Source organism: Magallana gigas, chromosome 2 (assembly GCF_963853765.1).
Source record: "Magallana gigas chromosome 2, xbMagGiga1.1, whole genome shotgun sequence".
In the NCBI taxonomy this organism is placed as follows: domain Eukaryota; kingdom Metazoa; phylum Mollusca; class Bivalvia; order Ostreida; family Ostreidae; genus Magallana; species Magallana gigas.
Genome location: NC_088854.1, coordinates 19,484,022 through 19,504,608, shown reverse-complemented (window position 1 = coordinate 19,504,608; position 20,587 = coordinate 19,484,022). Strand labels below are relative to the sequence as shown.

Genomic DNA, 20,587 nt, shown 5'->3' with positions numbered 1-20,587 from the left:
AAAGATTAACATTTATATAAATAGTGAGAATAAGCCTGCATTGCTTTTTGTCCACAAACAGTGAGTCTGCTTTTATAAATTTTTGTTAACTTTACACAGTCTTGAATGTTGAAATAAGATCATGCAAAAAGTTTCAATGAACTAGTTTTCGGTGATAAATGTTTACTTTGTCAAATTATTTCTATCGTTTAAAGAGAGTATATTGGTATTCAAGAATTAATTTTGATGAAATATTCAGATGAGGAGTATTTGTCAAACAAATACTGTACAATGCCTTTGATGTATCCACATTTAGATCTAGTTTTTACATCCAAATTGGAAATTCCAACTGTAATTGACTTGCTAGTATTTCATGGTGAGGCTTGTCGGGTGTGAAGTCGATTAAACACAGGTGAATATATATGGTAGAAAAAAGACTTCTTGAATATTTATTTATATATAATGACATGCAGATCCCCTAGCTGTCTGATCAGTCAGAGATCAATATGATGAAATGTCTTTAACTTTGCATTTCATTTGAAGAAATTGAGTGTGAAAGGGTAAGGAAATTTTCTTTATAAGGATTGTTTATAGCTTTCATGTGTTGTTGTATAACAAATAACACAAGTTTATAGACGTCAGTACTCGAACCAAAGTTGATCTAAGTATAACCAATCTTTGTGTGTGATTTCGTTGTTTCAGAGGACAAAAGACAATTCTTCTTTATTCATATTTTTTGTGATCTGTCAATTGTTTACTCGAGCAGAAAGGTTTTTTTTTATGAACTTCAGTGGGTATTTATGTTTTGATCAGTATCATGAAAGAAATGACAGCATGCTTGAAATACTTGTGAAATATTTATTATTTGCTGCTATACCAACTTTAAATAACAAACTGGGTACAAACAAGGCTTGTAAAATCATTTTATTATTTTGTAGACCTACGACTTACTCCACCGGTGAGGATCTCCCATTTATTACCAAACTCAGAGATGAACAACAACGAGTAAGTATTATGACCTAGTTTCATCAAGAATGATCTATATTTGTCATATTATTTATATTATACATAGCTGGTTTATAAGTAGAATTTCTGTAGGGTTTTTAAATTTGTTAATAAATGATTGAGTGTCAATTAAGATTTAAAAAAGAAAGTGTTCTAGACATAAATCCTGGACTTTAAAAGCATACAAGTATAAAAAAGCTTGTCCATAAAGTTTATAAAATCTAGAACAAAATTGTTATATGCTTCTCATTTATGTATTTAAATATTTCGAAAACAATTTGTAAAACACTCTTCATGCAATAACTTATCTTCTGAGTGTTGGCCATCATAATCAATTGTCATAAATATGGTACATATTGACATTATGTTTCTGTGAAGTTAGATTTAATTATACATATTTATCATCTGTAAGGAAAGGATTCGTTAAGTCAACATCAGTATCTGACTGAAACATTACGTATTAAGTTTACAGGAATCTGTGCCAAAAGTCTTTTCTAACAATGAATATCACTTCTACTTGTGGGTTTATAAAGAAGCATAAACTGCCTAAAATTATGTTTCGGTCAAATAACATTAGGTAGACAGTATTAAATCCATTTCTTATGGTTCAATTTTTTACAACTAATTTTAGAAAGGGACTTACTATCTTTTTAAGTTAAATATTTAATTTGTACAAAAACTAAATGTACATTAAAACTTGTTTAGTACAAACACGGTTAAAGTGAAACCTTGATGTAGCAAATTCTTATGGAGTCCCTGGCAACATTTTTTGCAAATTCATGCAGAATTTGATGGTTGTAAAGAATTTGGATATAACAACTAGAACAAAGTGATTTTCAATTCTGAGTCTCTAAAAGTTAAAAGAAATGAAATGTAAAGCTATTACATTGAATATCTTTAAAGTGTTAAAAGTTAGCATTAGCATTATCAATTGCATAATAGTTTGAATGAATTGATTTCAACAAAAATCCTTTTATTTACAATCTGATTCTTTAAGGTTTTGAAATAACGAATGTATATTTATTTCAATTTCATGCCCCGAGATGTAAAAATTGTAGTGTTGTGGAAGAAAATATGTGTATATTATATAACAAATTCCCTATACCTACTTATTATAACAAATATGTATGCTCTAATTAACAGAACTAAAGATATAGCAAACCAAATCCATTGCTCTCTAAGATTTTGCTAAAACTGAGTTTCACTGTAAAACCAAGTTGATGATAACATTTTGCTCAGGCATCCTATTGGCGGAGCATAGGCCAGTTATGTTGATGTATGATTTACCGGTAGATAAAATTGTTCTGCCAATCAAATAAGGTTTTACAAGAAAAATCATATATTTTGTTTGCTCAACTCTCTCTTCATGACACCTTAATACTTCAAAACAATGTTCTTAGTAACAAATGTTTGTGGCACATGCTGTTGCCACCAATGCATGAGCCACATTTTTACCCTATTCGGCAAGAAAATAATAAACCTGAAGTTGTCTAGACATCATTGTCTATGGTATCAATAAGTAAGGTAAGAGCATATTGTCACTAGCAACAATCTAAAAAAAATCCACTATATCACTTTCCTATCTGGATTGTTGATTGCAGGATTAATTTGGAGGGGGTGGGGGAATAGTATGCATGCTTAAGTCAGACATTGTACAATTAAATCCACATAGGCCAGCTAGCTCTGAAAAGCTCAAATGTCTAATACTTATCACTGCTAATATGCCTCTTTCTTTATGATTATATACCGACTGTTTAGTTTTGTTTAAATGTTAATGATTGTTCAATTTTTATTTCAGTTTCGACCCATTTCAGGTATTCCAGGTAAGCTAGTGTTTAATAAGCATTTTACTAAGGTAGCTGCACTCACTTCAAGTGTAGGAGAAAATTATATTGTATATATTATTGGGAAAAAATGAAGTTTACTATCAAACATATGTGTCATTTCAAAAATTCTTATACACATTGAAAATTGTTAAAACTCATAAAATACATGTTATACTCAACACTAAACTTTTAAGATTTTCGATCCCTGGACATTTTGATTCACAAATGCTGATTGAGTATACAATTGTAAACTTAATTTCATGTGTTTTAAAACAATGTTATGACTCAAAAAATGATATTTTACAAAATGAATCTTGACTGGAAAGTCAAAATATAGTACATTTTTTAGTTTGCCCTTCCTCTCTCAGATATGGTAATTCTATGAATGAAATACCGGCATTATGATCTTGTAACAAATTTTCATTCATCGAGAATCAAGACAAAAAAAAGCTTTTAAATGTCTGAACATATGACTAGCACATGGTGTCATATTTAGCACATATGGGGTGATTTTTAAAAATGAGTCACAGATTTGAAATTTCAGGTGTAAATTTAGAACATCCATTGATTTGATCAGCTTCAATGTGAGAGTTTTTAATTCTTATTCCATATATTAAGTGACAATAGCATGTACTACCAAGCATGTTTAGTATTTTAAGTATCTATGATCAAGGAAGCTTCTTCCTCTGTCACATCCCATGTTTTTATTATTTATCACTGTACATATATTATACATGTACTCTATTTATTAACATTGCTCTATCCAGCATTTAATTACAAATAGGCACCTTTAAAATTTGATATACAAATAATAGGGTATTCGAAAAGAGATTCTTGTATGTGATATTATTGAAGATCAATGTAAACAAGTACTCACTGGAACTATTTTATGACCCGTGGTCATTTTATGACATTTTCCTTCAATTTTTTGTAAAATACTGGGTACATATAATCATGGACAATAGACATATTAGAATTTCTTTAGATTCATTATTTCAATACTCATTTCCATGATTCAACTGTTTTGCATCAGATCGTGAGAGTATAAAATAGCGAACACCAAATTTTTAGTTTCATCTAGTTTACATTTGTCCGAAAAATAAAATCGAGATTTTAAAATATATGGGAGACATTCTTCTCACAATTTTACATGGATATTTATTCTTTGTGTTTAATTAGGAATCTACAGTATATATTAAATGGGCTTCCCTATATGTCAATTTTGAAATTTTGAGACAATTCTTTTGCAGGTGACCCATGACCCCTGTGCCGTTCTGTATGTCCGAGTGGTGCGTGGAATCCAGATCACAAAAGGCTATTACAAAGACATGTGTATGTGTATTATGAAATACATGCATGAGCTACAACAAATTCATAGGATAATTTTACCAGTGGGTCAGATTAAGCTGATAAAAAAAAACAATTTTCATACACTGGACCTTAAATAAATTGAGGGATTGGTAAAAGAACAAACAAGTATTTACTTTTAACAATGACTTAGAGTGCCCATTTCTTAACACATATTTCCAAATGGTTTTTCCTGTACTTAATGAATAATACCCTTGTTCTCCATGACGTTGTTTGAATGTATCTCTTACAGTAAAGAGGAGCAGTTCTTACAAATTACAAAGGTTAATAGGAAGATTTGGGCCTTTATACAGGAAGTCACTGTTTGTAAACTATATATTTAAATACCCTAACTTTTGTACATATGCATGAAAGCACATTTTTGTTAGAATCCAAATATCTTAGTCAGGATGGATTTACAAGCAATTATATATAAGCTCAATGATGTGAGGGGACTTAAGATTAAGTTATAAATAATTCATTAAGATCCTGGTTCTTCTTGATTATTTCAAAGATCAAAAATGGGCTGATCATAGAGTGTGGCATTTCCAATGATTTTTCTTGTACAATTCATTGCAAAGGTACTGTATTTCAAACTAGGTCTTGTACTTTTGTAATGCGGAACTTGTTTTGATGAAATATACAATTTTATAGTTGGCTAAGTTAATTTCAAGGTACATGCACATGGGATACAGAAGTTTAACTGGAATTATGAGCATAGATATTATTAATATAAACAAAAACTAAACCCCCATCTAATATAATAACCAACCATGTAAGACATAAAGACATACATAATTTACATATATACAGGTACAAGTATGTATATAGATTTTGAGGATATTTTGAATCAATTGCTTTTTATAGCTCCATTATAGAGAATGCTTCAATGAGATCATTTAATAATGCTTTAGTGAGATCATATAATAATGTTTCAGTGAGATCATTTAATAATGCTTTAGTGAGATTATTTATTTTCCCATTTGTTGCAGTGGATACCCCTGATCCGTATGTAGTCCTGATGGTGCAAGGGGCCCCTAACTGTTACCAGAGAACCAATGCTTTTGACAACAACACAGACCCAGAGTGGAACGAGACATTCAAATTTTACCTCAATCCCAAGATACCTTCAGAAATAGGTATGTATGGACATCTGGATAGAGTTTTTTAGTTTACACTAGAAACACATAAGGTTTTTTTTTCTCATAGACTGATCCAGTTTTTCACCTACATGTAATTTAAAAGTACCCGTTACATGTATCTCTAAGTGTGGTTAATTTTAAATTTGAATGATGTCATGTTTACAGTGATAAGGAAGATGGTGAAATAGAATCTGTACTACAGTACTTTGTTTTTTTAGAAAAATGCTAGGAAGTATTTTTTTTAAGACCACTTTTCTTGTTTATGCATTGCCTTCCTGGTTGAGATAAACTATATCGAAAGTTTCGATGTAGGAACTCCCTTTAATACTCAAATATGTATGGACCTCTTGTCACAAGAAGATGAAGATACGTGGTCAGAATTGTCATCAACTTCTCATTATTGCAAGCTCTTAAGGATATTGATGATCTGTATCTTGGAATAATTAATTTGAATAATGAAGCTTAGAAAAATTTGGCATTCAAAATCGAGGAATGATGGGAATTATGTTGGAGATATAAATGAAGAAAAGGTTAAAGTTAACAGACAATGTGACAGAAACAATTTCAAAATACTAATAATTCTCTACCCTCGCATTCCTCTAAAACTTCCTCTATTAAGTGACCTATCACGGTTTGTTCATCATTCAGTTGAACATGGCAAAATACCACATTCTTCAACCTCACATGAATAGATATTAGAGAAAGAAAGAAATGTTTCTTTGTGTTTTAAAGTGTATTTTGATTGTTTTGTATTCTTGTAAAACTTTATCTCTTTTCTCCACTTCCAGAGGTGACTTTAATGGATGCTAACTATACAATTGATGAAAAGCTTGGACAACCTCAAAAAATAGCATTAACCAGTTTGCCCTATTCTAAAGAAGAAATGACACTTCAATTCAATGAGGTACACTCCCCACTTCAAATGAATTCATGTTTCATGTACAAATATAATTGTCAATAGATTAAAGAAAGATTATTTTTATTTTCAGACATCACAAGTGGTAATTGAGATGTGGGCACACCACAAGTAAGTCTGACTTCATGGTTGAAGGAAATGGGGGGGGGGTGGATCTATTTGGTTTGAGGAGCAAAATTTTATCATTAATACTAACATATATCTACATATAGTGGTTAATTAAATCAATTATTGCACTGATGAAATGACAGCCATATACAATTTTATAGCTATAAAAATATGAAAATCAAAGGACTAAAATTTAGAAACTCTTCAGATAAGCAGATTAATGTTCAAGCCAGTTGCCACCACATGTCCCATCCTCGAAAAATAGACAGTATTGCAGCTTTTTTTCTTCAAAATCTGCCTAAAACCAAGTTTTTCCAAACAGAATGCTAACTTACTTTTTTGTAGCAAAACCTAGCTACTGCATTGTATGACAATTGTTTAGTTAAGATTGTTTTTTAAATCTTTAATATGTACTTATTAATGTATTAAACAATTGTATGGTACAGTTTGTTCTATTCAAATTATCAAGTAATATAAACATGAAACATTTAATAGCTCTGATTTAATTTGATGATGAATTAATGTTTGAGTGAAAAATACCTTTTTGGAAGTTTTGCCTCTTACATTAAGCATCATGCACTAAAGTTATTAAAGTTCTGAAGCCAAGTTTTGCCTCTTACATTTAGCATCATGCACTAAAGTTAATATTAAAGAGGTTCGATCCTCTGATTTTGGGTAGCCATTTTGTGTCACCTCTAGTCTGGAAATTCTGTGTCATATATGAATTCTACTTGTAAGTTCCTTTTTTATAATGCCAAATAAACTCTACTGAATAAAATAGTTAAGAAAAAGTTCCATATTTAGAGAATGTAGTAAGGAACTATATTTTGTGGCGGAAGGTTTTTAAGAAGAAAATGAACATTTTTCATAACTCAGTTGTTTTAGAGTGCCGTAATTTTAGCTTTCTTATTTTCCGTGCAGACCAAATTTTCAGATAGTTTATGCATTGGGATATCTTCGTATTGTTTCACAGAACATATTTCAACAATATTTCAATATTTCTATCTACATATATTGGCATGTTTAAGTGATATTTCATAAAAGTAAAGAAAAAGTGAACTCCAATTTACCCCTAAAATTAGCTTATTTCATGCCATATCTCAAAATTTACATCATAGACCCATACTTTTGGTTTGATTTTCTGTATATATAAGTTTCTTTTGACAAGTCTGTCATAATTTGAGAAAAAGTTTGAGACTTTCAAATTATTTAATTGCATGTTGAATCGTTTATGAATAAAAATAGTATTTTTTCAGTGCAAAAAGGTCAAAATAGCAATAAGGGAAAAAAATTGCAAACTTTTTCATTATGATAATTTGAATTTTATTAATTCTAAATAATGTAAATTTGTATTTGATACCATGGTTCATTTCGATAAAAAATTATAGAGGGAAAAGCGATTTATGTGCAATTTGCATTCTCGGCGCAGAAAGGTCATATTAAATACACCGTAGCACCGAAAGGAGCATATAGACCCCAACATTTTGTTTTGAATTTTGGTTTAGATATGTGTGTAGATATTTAAAAAATACTTTAGAAAAAAAGTTAGAGACTTTTGATCGCAGGATCCAACGTCCTTAAGTTCTGAAGCCAAATTATTCCAAATTGTGATTATTGTAAAGTGAAAGAAACTTAAAAAAAAAAAAAAAAAAGAAGAAATTACTTTTTGTGGTTTGACAATAAAAACAATGATCATAAGAGAATGAGCCATGCATGAATCGTGTGTTTGTCATTGCAATTCCCTGCTCGACAACTTTACATTGCAACTGTAAAATGGGGAAAAAAACTCAATCCTTTCACAAGCATAGAGTAAAGCGAATTCTTAAGTAACTAGGAGATATTGTTTATAAGCTGAAATTTTTATAAGAGTTTCTTTAAGGTTCATATATCAATTTTTTTCTTTCTTCTTACATGTATGAACTCTTTGATAATTTAAGTCATGCAATATAAATGCCAAACATAATTTACTTTTATGCGCTCAAAATCAGACCAGGAGGCAGCTTTGATTGATAAGATCAATCACACATTACTTAGCTCCCATGAAAGAATTTCAGCCTAAATATTAATTCAAACTTATTCTTAAGGTTAGATCACAAATGGGTGATTTATCAACGTCTCGACATTCATCCATCAAAATATAATGTTCCAGTAGATTAAAGTATTTTTGATTCCAATTATAATGCTTAACAATGGGATCCATGGACAGAAAAATCAACATTACAGAAGCAGTTTCTTCTAAACATATAAAAACTAATGTCCTTAAGCTATTTCCATTCATGGTCATAGGCTGGCTATACTCTGTTTTTGTTTCTTTGGGAAAGGGAATTGGGGGAGTGTATATTAATTAGGTTTCAGAAATTTCAACAAATTCATTTGGTTTCAAATACAGTGTTTGTTTAAATACTTAAAATGTCATTCTCAAACAAATTCAAACATCCTGGTGCAAAAATCTTTCAAGGCATTATTGATCAAAAGTCAAATGCTTGACTGATTTATATTGCTTTTAGAATTTTAATTACCTGGTAATTGGAAAATAAGACAAAGACGTATATATTTCTATGTACTGTATCTTTATCTATCCCACAAATCGATCAATAATCATCCCAATATCACGTTGTTATCTAAATGCAGATTTAGTACCTTGTTCAAGGGCACAGCACACAACATCAAGTGCACATAGTAGGATTGGAACCAACAGACCAAATGCTTATGACCACTGAGCCATAATTGATTAGAATAATAAATGTAAAGCATAGTGTAGTAATTCAAAGAAAAATTTCAGTAAAAATGAAGTCATGAAGGGTTAAAAGGATCAGGTCACAGACAATTAAAGTATGAATTATCCCCCCTTTTTGTAATTCATACCTATTTATATAGCGTAAAAAATGTCCATTATAAACTTTCATAACTTCTTTTAAATAGATGTGAACCTCAACTAAGATTTAGTTTAGCACTCTGCGGTGACGAGAGGGCATTTGCAGAGAGGAGGAGGAAAAAGGTCTTTGAAGCCATGAAGAACATATTGGGTGAAGATGCGCCCACAAAAGAGAGAGATGTATGAACTTTTTATTCTTACACTAGAAAATATAAAACCATTCATCTATGCTAAAAAAAAATCTATTTTCATGTGCAAGTCAATTCAGCAATTTTTTTTTTTGTTATATTAAACTACCAGTATGCATATTCATAAATACGCTAAATAAATTAATATCCATGATATTTAATTCAGCTGTGTACCAGAACTCTTTAAAATTTCTAATGTTAAGCAGACTTGGTCATGCTCTTGAAAAGTATGAAGCCTTTAATAAAAAGTTGTCCATTTTACAAAATGGCTGATGTAGTGAAGTGTGATTGAGTACATTAGTATTTGTGTGGGTTTTTTTTTTCAGGTCCCCAACATTGGGGTAATAGGATCTGGAGGGGGGTTCAGAGCTATGACCGCCTACAGTGGAGTATTCACTGCCCTAGTGGACAGTCACATTTTAGACATGACCACTTATGTCGGAGGACTTTCAGGATCTGCATGGTAAATTTTAAATGACAGCTTTTTGAAAATATTCTTTTTCTTTTAAAGATTCAAACATTGGTTTTACATGTATTTTCATTGGTTAAAGGAAAATGTTTACATTTGTCATTTTAAAAAATCCTCACAGTGGAAAAAAGTACTGGTAAAATAGTAGTGATTATTTTTGCTGTCCTCCACGTTTGAGAGAGCGAGAGAGAGAGAGAAAAAGAGAGAGAGAAAGAGAGAGAGTAAATCATAATCTCTTACCGGTACTTTTATTTGGCAGGTATTTGTCTCAGCTTTACTCTCACCCAGACTGGCCACAGAAAACACCAGGGGAACTCCGAGAGGAGCTAGGTAGAAATATAGAACACAGTCCTTTTTGGCTGCTGAAACCACAGAGTCTGTACACTTATGTCTCCAGAATTGTCCAGAAGAGGCGCCAGGGACAGCCGGTCAGCTTCACGGATTTCTTTGGGTGCCTAGTGGGGGACACAATCCTCAAAAACGTGAGTCCTCACACCTACCTGTAATGACATTGAAATACCTGTAATGTAAAACAAAGGGGAAAATTTCATGAGGACTGGTTTTTTTGTTTAAATCTCCTGCAGCTTGATACAAGTTAGCAACCTGTGGTTAATAATTTATTTGGTAAAATGGGTATTTTATTTGTTTTGTTTTTTTGACAGAGATTAGAGTCAAAGTTAACTGATCAGCAGGATATTTTGAAGAAGGCCGAAGTTCCTATGCCACTGTATACTTGCCTACATGTCAAAAAAAATGTTTCCGCCGAAGTCTTTCATGGTATGCTCTTAATTTTTTTTTTAAATCTTATATTCAAATCATCAATAACCTTTTTAGCTCGCCTGAGCTGAAAGCTCAAGTGAGCTTTTCTGATCACTTTTTGTCCGGCATCCGTCTCTTTGTTTGTAAACTTTTTTCCACTTCTTCTCCTGGACCATTGGGCCAATTTCAACCAAACTTGGCACAAATTATCATTGGGTTAAGGGGATATAAGTTTGTTAAAATAAAGGGCAATGCCCTATTTTAAATAATTGGGATTTATTGAAAATTTCGTGATATTTTTCAAAAATCTTCTCAAAAACCATTTAGCTAGAAAAGCTTAAACTTGTGTAGAACAGAAAGTGTTGATTCAAATTTTTTCAAATCATGGTCCCCGGGGGTAAGGTTGACCCACAATGGGGGTCAAAGTTTTACATAGGAGTATATAGAGTTAATCTTTAAAAATCTTCTTTTCAAAAACCATTTGGCCAGAAAAGCTGAAACTTGGTTGGAAGCATCTTCAAATAGTGCAGATTCAAGTTTGTAATTTGTGTGAAGTATCATCAGGTAGGGTAGATTCAAGTTTGGTCAAATTATGATCTCCGCAGGTATGGTAGGGGCACAATAGGGATCGGTTAAATCTTTACAAAGGAATATATTGAGAACAATCTTTTTCTTAAAAAAACATTGTCTTAGAAAAGGTGCAACATTAGTGAAAGCAACCTTAGATAGTGTAGATTCAAATTTGTCAAAATCATATTTTTAAGGAGAAGGATGGACCGACATGGGGGGGGGGGGGTCCAATTTTACAAAGGAAAACATTTTAAATTCGTCAAAACTCAAATGTTATAATTTATGGGTTTACTTATATGCAGGCATTTTGACATATTTTTGATTCTTTAAAATTGTTTAGACTTTGGCCACTGGATAATTCTTGGGCTTCACAAGTTTGATGTAGGTTTATATCCCATTTAAATGTGAAATGACTATACTTTGACAAAAAGGGATCAATGATAAACAGAATATCCAGGGAAACAATGATTTTTTAAATACAGGATCTGTTAGACTACATTGTTTATATTTTCCTTTTGTATATGACTCTGTAAAGCTGATTTTATAATGTCTATTGTTGCTCAGGTGAGCAATGTGGCCCATGGGCCTCTTGTTACTGGTTATTTTCTTAACAATTACCAGTACCTATAATAAGGAATTTTTTTCAGAATGGATGGAGTTTACTCCTTATGAGATAGGCCTTCCAAAGTATGGAACATTTATGAAATCTCAGCTCTTTGGAAGCAAGTTTTTTATGGGACAGTTAGTAAAACAGTATGAGGAGCCACCCCTCCATTTCTTACAAGGTAAATTATTGATATACTTATGCAACCATAATGAGTGCTTGTTCATTGATAATGAAATCACTAATGATGTAAAAAACAAAGCCTCCTGGGTCATAGATTGCTAGAGTTAAATATAGTGCTCCCAACCTGCAACACAAGTGCGGACAATCTAGTGCATTTTCATGCCCATAATTACAGTAAAACACGGTTATAGTGAATTGATGCTTTCCCGGTATAACGAATTGATGCTTAAAGCGAAGCAATTTTCATTCCCGAGACTTTATTACATGTTGTAAACCTCATGGATATGACAAATTATGTTTATAGTGTAGTAAAATCGCCCGTCCCTGGCAATTCGTTAGAAGCATGTTTTACTGTAATTACTTTGCATTTTGAATTAACATTTTATTGACACAAAATAAATTATTCCAACTTCTACATCTTGAGTGATGAGTTAATTTGAAAATTCAAATGTACTGGTAGACATGTACGTACACCTCAAGTTTTTGACAGCACTTTCAATTGATTCTCCTATAAAGGGACATAACTTGCTCAAGCAAACTAAAACTCCTCTACGTACATATAAGTGCAAAATTATATTATAATTTAAAACAACTATATATGATATCGGTCATATTTGGTCCCAATAATTCGTCATTTTTTAAAGTCAATTACATTAAATTGTTATGTTATATTTTAGAAGAGTTGATATATAATTTTTACTTATTATTTAAATTATTTGCACTAACAGGCAGTTTATGACGTCAGAAGTTACGCATTTTTTTATAATTTAATCAAAATTGTTCAAAAATTGACATTTTTCTTATCTTTATTCAAATGAGAAATATAGAGCGACACTTTGAACAAGGAAAATATTTTTGTCCCTGATTAGTCTAGGATAGAAATACCTCTGATGAAAAAAATTTGTTTGTTCTAGCATGCGCTCAATGATTTCTGAAAGAAAAACTGTGTAAAAACAAGTGTTAAATGCTAAAACTGAAAAAATGGTTGGAAAAGGTTAACTTTGTGATGTCATATTTCTAAATTGTGGGCATTTGCATCAAAAGGAAAATTAAGAAATAACATTACATGTATATGTGTACAAAGGAAACAAAGAATTACAGAAAAATGATGATATTCAATTTACGGGGCCATTTTAGGCCCATATCATATATAGTTCTTTATTATATGTTAAATGTTAGCAATTTAAAACTGAACACTGCTTATAAATAGACATTGTCATATTTCTCTCTTACCACCGTTATCCCTACAACCCCTATAATAAAGCTGCAGACCTCTTAGCAGTTTAAAGTAGTTTGCTGTAGAGGACTCACCTGTGTGGACGTGCATCTTGCCTTGCCGTTTTACTCGGTCGCGATGGAATTATCAAGTTTTACAGATTTTTTTTTCAAGCCAGGAGAATACTAACATCAAATAAACTGGTCAGAATATAATTCAAACAAAATAAGAATAAAATGCATAAAATCTAAAAACAAAGAAAGGAATACTACATGTCGACCACGAGGGTTTAGGTTCAGGTTCAGGTGTGCAATTGGGTGTAACGAAATCGAACGGTTTATATACCAGGTATCCGTGTGATGGTGCCTTTTTACGAGCGGTGTTCAGCTTTAAGAAATTGCACAACATTTTTTTCAATTTTAAACAGTACTAGTTTATAGCAAACCATATGCACACCTTGTTAAAAAGTTAAAATATCAACATCTTTGTTTTGTAGGTGTATGGGGAAGTGCCTTCTGTATACAGATCTCTAGGTTGTTACGGGATGACAAGAAAGCCGCCTGTGAGCAAGACATATCAGATGATGTAGAACAGGAGCGGGAAGAAATGGGTAATGTATATATATATAGTTTGGTTAGATAAATCATGCTCTTTTGTTGTTCAGTAAAAAGAATACAGGTATGCTTATGGAATTTTTCTATTCTGAGAGGTTGCAATGTAGGCCCTGACATGAACTTTTGGATAAGGAAGTCTTTCATTGTATGTTCTTTAGAAAAAGAAGGTTTACTCTTAATTTTTTCTATATGATTTTACTCCAATAATTGATAATAAGATCTTCAAACCCCTCCTCTTATATGCCTTCAAAGTTTTTATTTTCTCACTATTAATTGAGCTTCTCGGTTGCTTAAAATCATCAGTTAAAAAATGCTCATTTTTTCATGTCTTTAAACATAAATGTTCCCCTCTGTAAAACAACAAAATTATTGTAATGAATTTTCCAAATCTATACTTTTATATCAAAATAATAGACTCGAATTTTTGGGCTTTAATACCGAGAAATCGGAAGACAACTATCTTTCGTTTTATATATTTTTGACATCATTGGTACTTGGAGATTACCAATTTGTTTTTATTTTTTTCTCAATCAGGCTTCGTTAATTAATAATCAAAGAAAATTCCTTTTAAAAATCTGGAAATCATCTGAATTTTTCGGATTTTACAATCTTGCGCATGCGCATTGCACTCGCGCTAAATCACAGGATGCTCTTTACTTTATGTTTCCACAATATCACATTTGCATGGATAAACTCAAAAACGATAATACAAATAAGTGTAAATTTTCATTAAACATTTGCTATATATTCTGTTCATGAAAGAAAATACGGGAGATAATGCTAACTCAGTGTGTTTAATATGAACATTTCCGAGAGTTCTGAATGTCAACATGGTGTGCAAATTTGATGTATCATATCTATTTTGTAAATGCCCGACATAATATACAATGTCAACCCGTGCACACACGGGTCAAAGTCTAGTAACACTCTATTTAATCAGCTTAAAAAAATAAATTTTTGTTTCCTAGGGGGATAAAGCTTAAATTTATAGATTGTTATCCTTTTAGCCGATTTAAAGCAAAAAACAGTTATCTCTCTTTGACTAGATAACATATATTACAAAATTTCATATGAGAGTCTATTTAACAAAAAATTTAGTTTGTTTAAAAAGTGAACACAGGAAGGTGCCAAAGCAATACTATGATTTGGTGTCTTTTAATGACATTATATTTTTGTAGTGAAAGAACTGGCGAATGATTTGTCAACACAATCTGATGAAGAAAGTGACTCAAGTGAATCTGACAGTGATGAAAATGAAGCAGAAAAAAAACACATATTGAAACCAAAGAAAGCCTTGAGAATCAGCAGCAGAAAAAAGACAACCAGCAGACCTTCCTTCTGGAAAGACATGTTCAAGAACCTCTACCAAAGCAGTCATTTCATGAAATCCATTGAAGGCCGAGCGGCCAAGGTCCACAGCTTCATGCGAGGCCTGTCCATGTCTCATTGCTACCCCTTCTCACCATTCGCAGACCCAAGTAGTCCAGCCTTTGATGATCTTGATGCATCATTCAGTGGTGCAAGTGAGTGGCTCTTTTCTTTTATGTTTTGTAAGATGGCTTTCAATCCATCTAGAGTTTCTTATTTGTTGAATTTAAATGTCTTTTTACGAAGAGGATGAAATCTCTTTCTGATGACTTTACTATTTTTCCTTTTGTAAAAAGAAAATGTTTTCTACTAGGAAATCATACCCCTAGTAATTTTGTTAAAACCCTTTTCAGATAAGCTAAAGCTTACATGATATTCTATATAAACGCAAGGAATTGATACATGCAAATGCGTAAAATTGCAAGAAGTTCCTCTTTTAGTTTAAATCTCACTTTTTTTTTTGGCTGTATACTGTATGAAATCATTACAGAAGTTAAGCACTCAGGATTTTATGTTCTTGAGATTCACTAAGAAGAGATTTTAAATACTAGTACTCACATAAGATAAGGAATCTACAGTAACATCTGAATTGGTAGGAATTTAGTCACTGCACAAATATTACCTCACATTTGAAATATTCAATGCAATGCATAATCTTATATACTGCAGATTCCTTATTTTACGCGAGTACTTAATTCTGTGATTCAACTGTTTTTCATCAAATCGCAAGAATATTAAATTGCAAATGCCAAATTCTTATCTTACTTGCTTATAGTATCTGTGCACCTGAAAAATAAGTGAGATTTTAAAATCCGCAAGATGTGCTTTTTGCGATTTTACACCGATATTAAATTCCTCATTTTTAATTAGGAATTTACAGTACGGTAACTCTTTACTATTTTCATCCAAAATTTCAGACCCCTTTTCCAAGATCTTTGAGATGTACCCGACCTCCATGAAGAAGCTGTATGTGGTTGATGGGGGCCTGACCTTTAACTCGCCCTTCCCCCTCGTTCTGCGGCCCCAGAGGGAGGTGGACCTGATACTGTCCTTTGATTTCAGTGCTCGCCCCAGTGACACTGCCCTCCCCTTTAAGGTAACGCCCACGGAAGTTCAAATACTGTAAAGCAGTTTTCATTTGCGACCTGACTTTATTTCATGACAATTGATTTACCTGTGCGAAATGGGTTCAGGTGACTAATTTTCACAAATGAGCTAAGAAAATAATTTGAAACAATTACTAAATTAATGTGACATGGAGAGACAGACTCTCAGGAAATACTGTAAACCAACGTTTATTCATGTGGGAGAAATTTTCACGAGGCTAGTGAGAGCTTCTTTGATGTGAATATTTCTACCCCTGAACCAGTTTATGCTGTTTGGTTGTAAATAACAACATGGGTGTATAATCATAAGGCTTGATCACGAAAATTAGTCTCTACAAACCAGTCTATCTCTAGTAAATTGTGAAATAAAGTCCTCTCGAATAAAAGTTTGTTTACTGTAATATTCAATGACAATGTTGTTTTGTATTTGGAAAAATTTTCTCATCATCTTTAATTTCCTTCAACTTAATAAGCAATTAAGATTATCATAATAATTTATTCATTATTAGATTAGTTTTATCAAATGAATTTTAAGTACTTGATAAATGACTTTTCAGGAAGTATTGTTAGCTCAGCAATGGGCCAATCTGAATAAAGTGCCATTTCCAAAGATTGATCAGAACATTGTGAATGTTGAGGGTCGCAAGGAATGCTATGTGTTTGAGGACCCAGAGGATCCCAAATGTCCAGTGGTCTTACACTTTGTGTTAGCCAACATCAGATTCAGAGATGAGATTAAACCAGGTATGTCTTACAATCTTATCTTTGTTAAACATTAATTTCGAGACATGGATTTTGTTCTGTAATAAAAACCAAAATATTTGCAAAATTTATACGCTGATTAGAAAAAAATGATTACTTGATCTATCAACTATTGTTTTATAAAGGTTTATCTGTGCTGGTTTAGACAAACATTATTTGAATTTTTTGATTCCCTAAAACTTTAGATGCTTAAGGTTGAATTATAAATGGAGTGGTATTGTTTGAAATTTTGACTGATTGAATAGTAAAGACTTGATTGTTATCCTTTTTTCAGGTGTTCCCAGAACAACAGATGAAGAAAAAGAATTTGCAGACTTTGATATTTTTGACGATCCGCAAAGACCATATTCAACATTTAATTTCAAATACCCCAAGAAATCCTTCGAGAGACTGTCTAAACTGACCGAGTACAACACGCTGTTGTACACAGATCTTATCAAAGAAAAAATCAAGCAGTGCATTCAGAGGAGACAGAAACACTACAGTGATATCAAACGCCCCATCGGACTGAGCGACATTAAAAAACTGCCCATAAACAGGGAAAACTCTGTGAATTTGGAGCACTATGTGGAGTCGTTCGGCGATGATCTTTATGATGATTAAGTAGAAAGCCAGACTGATTCAGCCGTGTTGTTTCATAACCCCGTACCCTGGGGGGGCTACTTCTACTTCCGTTTAATTGTCTGTGTTTGTGGCTTCTTTGAGTTCTTTTTTTGGTGACCATGCAAGACCAGAGATATGTTGAACTGAGCTTCGCAAACAGGCCTTAGATGATTTGTGTGGTCAGTACGTGTACAATGTATTTCTGCTGTTGTAATTCACACTTGTAAAATGTGGGGAGGGGAATGTTTTGTTTTTTTATCCATTAATAATTTCTGTGTACTTCGATCATATCAATTATCACTCAGAGAGAGAGAGAGATATATATATTAAATATACAAAATAGAAAAGGCTAATTATTATATAAAGATACATGTACTTACATTTATTTTTGTGTGTGCAATAATCTTCTTAAAATCATGTCTTTTGAAATTGGCTTTGTTGCATCAATTTGCAGAAATCATTAATAAAAACTACATTTTGGAGAAAATATTGCGTAACTTACATTAGATTCCAAATACATGTACATGTATAAAGTCTTTTAAATCTTAATCAATGAGAGCAAATATTTTTGACTTCTCTTGTATTTTATTAAAAAGTACCATACAGTAAAACACAGTTATAGCGATCATGCTTATAATGAATTGACGCTTACAGCGAAGTGAATTTCATTCCCAAAGTCTCTATTTCATGTTGTAAACTTGATGGATATAACAAATTACGCTTATAATGAAGTTAAATTCCCTGTCCCTGGGACTTTGTTATAAGCGTGTTTTACTGTATTTCATTCAAGTACTGATACTCTGGTAAATCATTTGTCTAGAATTCTTATATTTTTACTCCACATTGTTTAAATTGTATGCTGTTTCAACAAAATCCTGTTTACATGTACCAGTGTAATTGATGACCTAATGAGTACCAGACCGTACCTGGGTATTTAACAATTTGTTAAATTATATATATATATATATTCCAGTTTCTATGATGAAAAAAAGGAAACAAGTTTTATGACATTTATTTTAGTAATTACTAAAATACTCACATTTCCTCAAAAATGATTTTTAATTTACATACTGATTTAAATCAATCTCTTATGTTGTGTTTTGTGTGTTAGCTTTTAATTTCACAATTTTCAAATGAGTTAAGAATTTGATACCCAATTTTTGTTTTAAGAATAAGTTTTATTGCTTGAAATCTATACCCAACATTGCCACAATGGGGTTTTTTATTCAAGAAAATCTAGTCAGAATGAGTCATTGGAATATTTGTCCAACAGTAAGTTTTTACATGCTTGCTCAGGTGAAATAAAAGTATAATTTTACAAAGGTGTGTTCTTATTCTTTTGATAACAGTATATTTGGAAAAAAGTTTTTGAGGTATTTGCCTATTTGGTGTTTTTTTTAGTTTACTTAACACGGAAATGAACAGAGCTGCAGTGTATAACACCAGCAGCTTATATCTGTATATTAGTACTGGTAGTCAAAATTCCTTCAAGTTATACATACATGTATCAATAACACATGGAATTAGGCTAAATTAGAGTTAAAATTTACAAACAATTCTTAAAATCTATTTTAAAATGCTTGATAGCCTTACTCAATGTATTTTGAGAGAGAGAGAGAGAGAGAGAGGGGGGGAGAGAGAGAGACTTAACTTACTAAATGTGCCGATGAAAGGTACAGTGATCGAGGAACACCTTCAAACAGATATATCAGTCCGTCCGATTGCACACTTTTTAACCACGTTCCTAATATCTAAAACAGAAACACCCACGTGAAATACAACCTGTGAAGAACTGAACAATCCTTGGAGCACTGGACAGGGTGCAACGTATGAAGTTCGGTGTACTCGATTGTTTGCCATAGGGGAGCTTTTGTGAATTTCTGCTGCTTGATTGATTGATTTTGAATTTTATTTGTGACACCTGTTGCTGAATTTAACACGACACGTGGGCTTTGTGAACTAGAATGCAATGCCGTGCATGACTATTCGTAAAATAACACACACGAGTTAACGTTAAAACGCCTATATCACTTCCCCATCCTAATCCTTGCATGAACACCATTTAAAGTTTTCGGTACTCGGTATAGTTCTATATGCATGCGCTAATCTAGACTAAGAGGGAGGTCATGAGTGGGTCTAGAACACCCTAGTAGGAAAATTCAAATTTCCTAATTTTGATTCAGTAAAACTTAACGAAAATTGGCCTCGGACCCCCCAATCCCTACATAAATATCGCCCATAATATGTACCATCTATACAAGTATCAGTTTTAAACAAATTAATATTTAATGTACAAATTTTGGGCCATCGATTTTGTAGAGCATGTTATACTACACCAGTCTGCATTCAAATCGTATCATCAACGTCCCCGATTACTGATATGTCGCATTGGAGAGACATAATGAGTTTTTAATGCAAGCACATGTACATGTACTAACTTCGTTATCCATAAGGAAGAAAAATTAATGCGAGACATAAATTAATGAATGCAACTAAAAGGTAGATATTTACGGTAGCACGGTGTTCATTGCCTGTGTAAACGTTACTGTTCGGTTTGCGTGAAATAAGGTTTATTCAATCAAAATCAACTTTTATTCGCATGCGAGAAATATTCGCGAGTTTCGTTCGTAAAGATTTGTCGGCGCGAACCACAGACAGTTTAAATTATGTATATGAATACAATGTACATTTAAAGCGTCAATCGAGAGAAAAAAAAACTCTTCCCATTTTGACATAATTCGCGAAATTTACAAGTCGTTAATGACAGTTGTTGTAATCAGTTTTCAAATATATAGTATTATTTTGTCTATGGAAGGGAATTACCGCCAAAATTCTATGTATTTTGCTTTTATTATCATTATGCTTACTTCTTTATTCTTCAGTACATTTACACTTGCATGTCACTTTATTGTTTTCATATTCATGCTTATCCAATTTCACTTTGATT

At 32.2% G+C, this 20,587-nt stretch overlaps 2 protein-coding genes across 15 annotated transcripts in view; one reads left to right on the top strand and one right to left on the bottom strand.

Moving 5' to 3' along the window:
• Window positions 1-18,962, top strand: part of LOC105344257 (cytosolic phospholipase A2) — a 28,369-nt gene extending 9,407 nt beyond the window's left edge. For 6 of the 11 annotated variants that reach the window (XM_066075420.1, XM_066075414.1, XM_066075418.1 and 3 more), the window contains exons 2-17: window positions 918-984; window positions 2,783-2,807; window positions 4,061-4,142; window positions 5,150-5,296; window positions 6,088-6,203; window positions 6,289-6,326; window positions 9,246-9,378; window positions 9,713-9,849; window positions 10,115-10,337; window positions 10,518-10,632; window positions 11,832-11,969; window positions 13,684-13,797; window positions 14,980-15,324; window positions 16,087-16,265; window positions 16,833-17,019; window positions 17,312-18,962. In XM_066075420.1, the coding sequence (XP_065931492.1) occupies window positions 971-984; window positions 2,783-2,807; window positions 4,061-4,142; window positions 5,150-5,296; window positions 6,088-6,203; window positions 6,289-6,326; window positions 9,246-9,378; window positions 9,713-9,849; window positions 10,115-10,337; window positions 10,518-10,632; window positions 11,832-11,969; window positions 13,684-13,797; window positions 14,980-15,324; window positions 16,087-16,265; window positions 16,833-17,019; window positions 17,312-17,640 (2,322 nt within the window). In that variant the 5' untranslated portion in view covers window positions 918-970 and the 3' untranslated portion in view covers window positions 17,641-18,962. Of the gene's footprint in view, window positions 1-41; window positions 61-370; window positions 392-506; window positions 540-744; window positions 770-917; window positions 985-2,782; window positions 2,808-4,060; window positions 4,143-4,397; window positions 4,739-5,149; window positions 5,297-6,087; window positions 6,204-6,288; window positions 6,327-9,245; window positions 9,379-9,712; window positions 9,850-10,114; window positions 10,338-10,517; window positions 10,633-11,831; window positions 11,970-13,683; window positions 13,798-14,979; window positions 15,325-16,086; window positions 16,266-16,832; window positions 17,020-17,311 lie in introns of those variants that run through there. The other 5 variants (XM_066075421.1, XM_066075423.1, XM_066075422.1 and 2 more) reach the window with 5 other exon arrangements.
• The window catches only part of LOC105344258 (prostaglandin G/H synthase 2-like), a 40,070-nt gene extending 20,636 nt beyond the window's left edge, over window positions 1-19,434 (bottom strand). For 2 of the 4 annotated variants that reach the window (XM_011451998.4, XM_034443540.2), the window contains exon 1: window positions 10,102-10,233. The gene's annotated coding sequence lies outside the window, so the exon portion shown is untranslated. 4 annotated transcript variants of the gene reach the window in all.
• Between the last annotated feature and the right edge of the window lie 1,153 nt (window positions 19,435-20,587).